At 35.4% G+C, this 2,504-nt stretch overlaps 1 protein-coding gene across 1 annotated transcript in view; it reads right to left on the reverse strand.

The window, feature by feature from the left end:
• LOC106106178 (suppressor of lurcher protein 1-like) overlaps positions 1-2,504 on the reverse strand; it is an 8,709-nt gene that overhangs the window by 5,905 nt on the left and 300 nt on the right. Inside the window, exon 2 of the mRNA XM_013286725.1 lies at positions 1,006-1,078. Coding sequence (XP_013142179.1) covers positions 1,006-1,078 — 73 coding nt within the window. The remainder of the gene's footprint in view (positions 1-1,005; positions 1,079-2,504) is intronic.

The raw sequence follows: 2,504 nt of genomic DNA on the forward strand, positions 1-2,504 counted from the left end.
ATTTAACTGTTTAGTTGCACAACTAAAAATTGAGTAGTGTGCGCTCCTTCATATAAGCTTATAGGAACCAAAGCTCGACTAAACAGTTGTATGATAGTTTAGTCAAAGGCGCGCGCTATTACTAATCTTCATAAAACCCGTGTACATGTAAAGGTGAAAGCAATATATGTAAGTTGTGAATCCACATTCCTTGAAGCTTAGGTTTACAAGTATTGAAACCGTATTTTCTCAAGTAAATCTAAACTATTATATAAAGCGTAAACACACTTCTTTGTTGCCTAAGATGTTGGCAATTACAGCATATTTTTAAATAATTCTTTTTTCAATGAAAAGCCCTACACTTACCTCACACTCTAGGCTATATATTTTCACGCCATTAAACTAAGGGAGTAAATATTTTGGATATAGACCCTAATGTGGGAAAGAGACCATAAGTTCGTGCCAACAGCGAGGAAGCAAGGTTGCCATGGTTTGTCATCATGTCATGATATTTGCAATTGATAATTTGACACATTTAAATAATAAAATAATTTTTTCATAATTTAATGCGGATAAAGTCGCACGGGAACAGCTAGTCTAATATTTTAAGTCTAATTTAATTATAAGTCTAATTGAATGTGGATTCATGTTTCTGAATGAGTATATTAGAGGAAGTTTGAGAGTAGCCCCAGTGGTTGAGAAAATAAGGAGTAAAAGGTTAGAGTGGTATGGGCATGTTCTGAGAAGGGATGAATCGCATGTGACAAGAAGGATATTAGTTATGAATGTGGAGGGGTACATCGGTAGAGGTAGACCTAGAAAGAGATGGATGGATTGCGTGAAAGGTGACATGATCAAGAAGGGAGTGATGACTGAGATGACGGATGATAGAATGCTTTGGAGGACGAAAACCCGGTGCGCCGACCCTACGGGAGTAGGATAAGGCAGGGGAGATGATGATTCATGTTTCTAGTTGATAGCTAATTTTAATTATGAATTCGAGAAAATTTACTTATTGTTACTTACTTGGATCTACAGCTTGCCCCTCATCAACAGTATGAAGAGATAAATGTAACATCAGTATGAGTGCAGTTGACGTCTACAAAAATAATAGATAGATCAGAATCAGTTGAACTGCACAGTCTTAATTGAACAGTTCGACTCTCAAGTTAAAACTGTCAGAACATAGTGTATATTAGAAGTTACAAAGTTAATGGGGCAAACTTAAGTGTAAAGATGCACACTGTCCGATATCCATTTTATCACAAAATGCTTGTTGAACTATACTCTTTTTTTATATTATGGCATGGCAAACGAGCAAGCGGCCACCTGAATTCTCCAAAATGGCAAAGCGACCACTGCCCATAGACATTCGCAATAGCAGAAGCGTTGCCTACCCTTAATCGACGGGAGAGGAGATGCACATAAAGATGTTTCCCTTCTATGCGTCTCCGCCGTCAAATCCATGTTCCCTTCCCAACCTGTTCTTAAGAGAAAAAGGGTGGGAAAGAAAAGGGACTAAAGTTGGTCCTCCGGCACCACACTCATCAGACGAAACACGGAATTGCTCCCACTTGATACCTTTCTTCTGTATGGTTGTGGTATTTCACCGGGTGAGCCGGATCATTCGTGCGAAGATGTTAAAGCGGGCTCTACCACTGTTTTCTCGTAGGCATCATGTGGTGTGAAATTTATCACTTTCACCGGGTCAAATATGTCTGTCGTCCTATAAGCATCACAGAGCAGCTACTAGAGGCACGTTTTACTATCGATTAACATTGTTCTACTCTAATATAATAAGATTACTTTAAGCATAACATAGAAGGTTTACACGGTTACATATTAAGCATTCTTAAGGCTTCTTTGGATATATTGAGTATGCTAACGCCTATTTCTAACCAATGAAGCATAATTAAGTTGTGTAATGTACTCAGCTAATTCAAAGAGATGTTTATTTGTTAAGTCAACCCATACGAAATTTAAACTAGCAATATAAATATTTAGGTCATGGTTACGATGTTTTATGTAACTACTTATCGTAATGATTTAACTTTGAATGTTGATTGTAAATATGTAGACATAACTTAATTGTGTTTATTTTAATAATACAAACATATTAATTTAATTTATAGACCATGCCAACTCTATTCGTTCTTAACTCTGTATAATTTTCAGCCCTCTGTTGATAGTTTGTTTCAATATAATTTGTATGCGTGAATTATGTCTTCGTATGATAAAGGTCAGGTCTAATTGGAAATGCCTATAAGACACATTCCCTTTCTCTATGTAAATTTATTTAACCTAATATACTTTAACATAATTGAATTGCAAAAAATTTAAAGTATTTTATTGGATTAAAATAAAAAAAAATTACATCATATCATATCATACTATACTATACTATCATACTAATATTATAAATGCTAAAGTTTATATGGATGGATGGATGTTTGTTAGAGTTTGTAGCCTAAACGGCTGAACGTATTTCGATGAAATTTGGTATAGATGTAGAGGATAGTCTGGAA

The sequence above is a fragment of the Papilio polytes genome, unplaced genomic scaffold (assembly GCF_000836215.1).
Source record: "Papilio polytes unplaced genomic scaffold, Ppol_1.0 DF822289.1, whole genome shotgun sequence".
Classification (NCBI taxonomy): Eukaryota; Metazoa; Arthropoda; class Insecta; order Lepidoptera; family Papilionidae; genus Papilio; species Papilio polytes.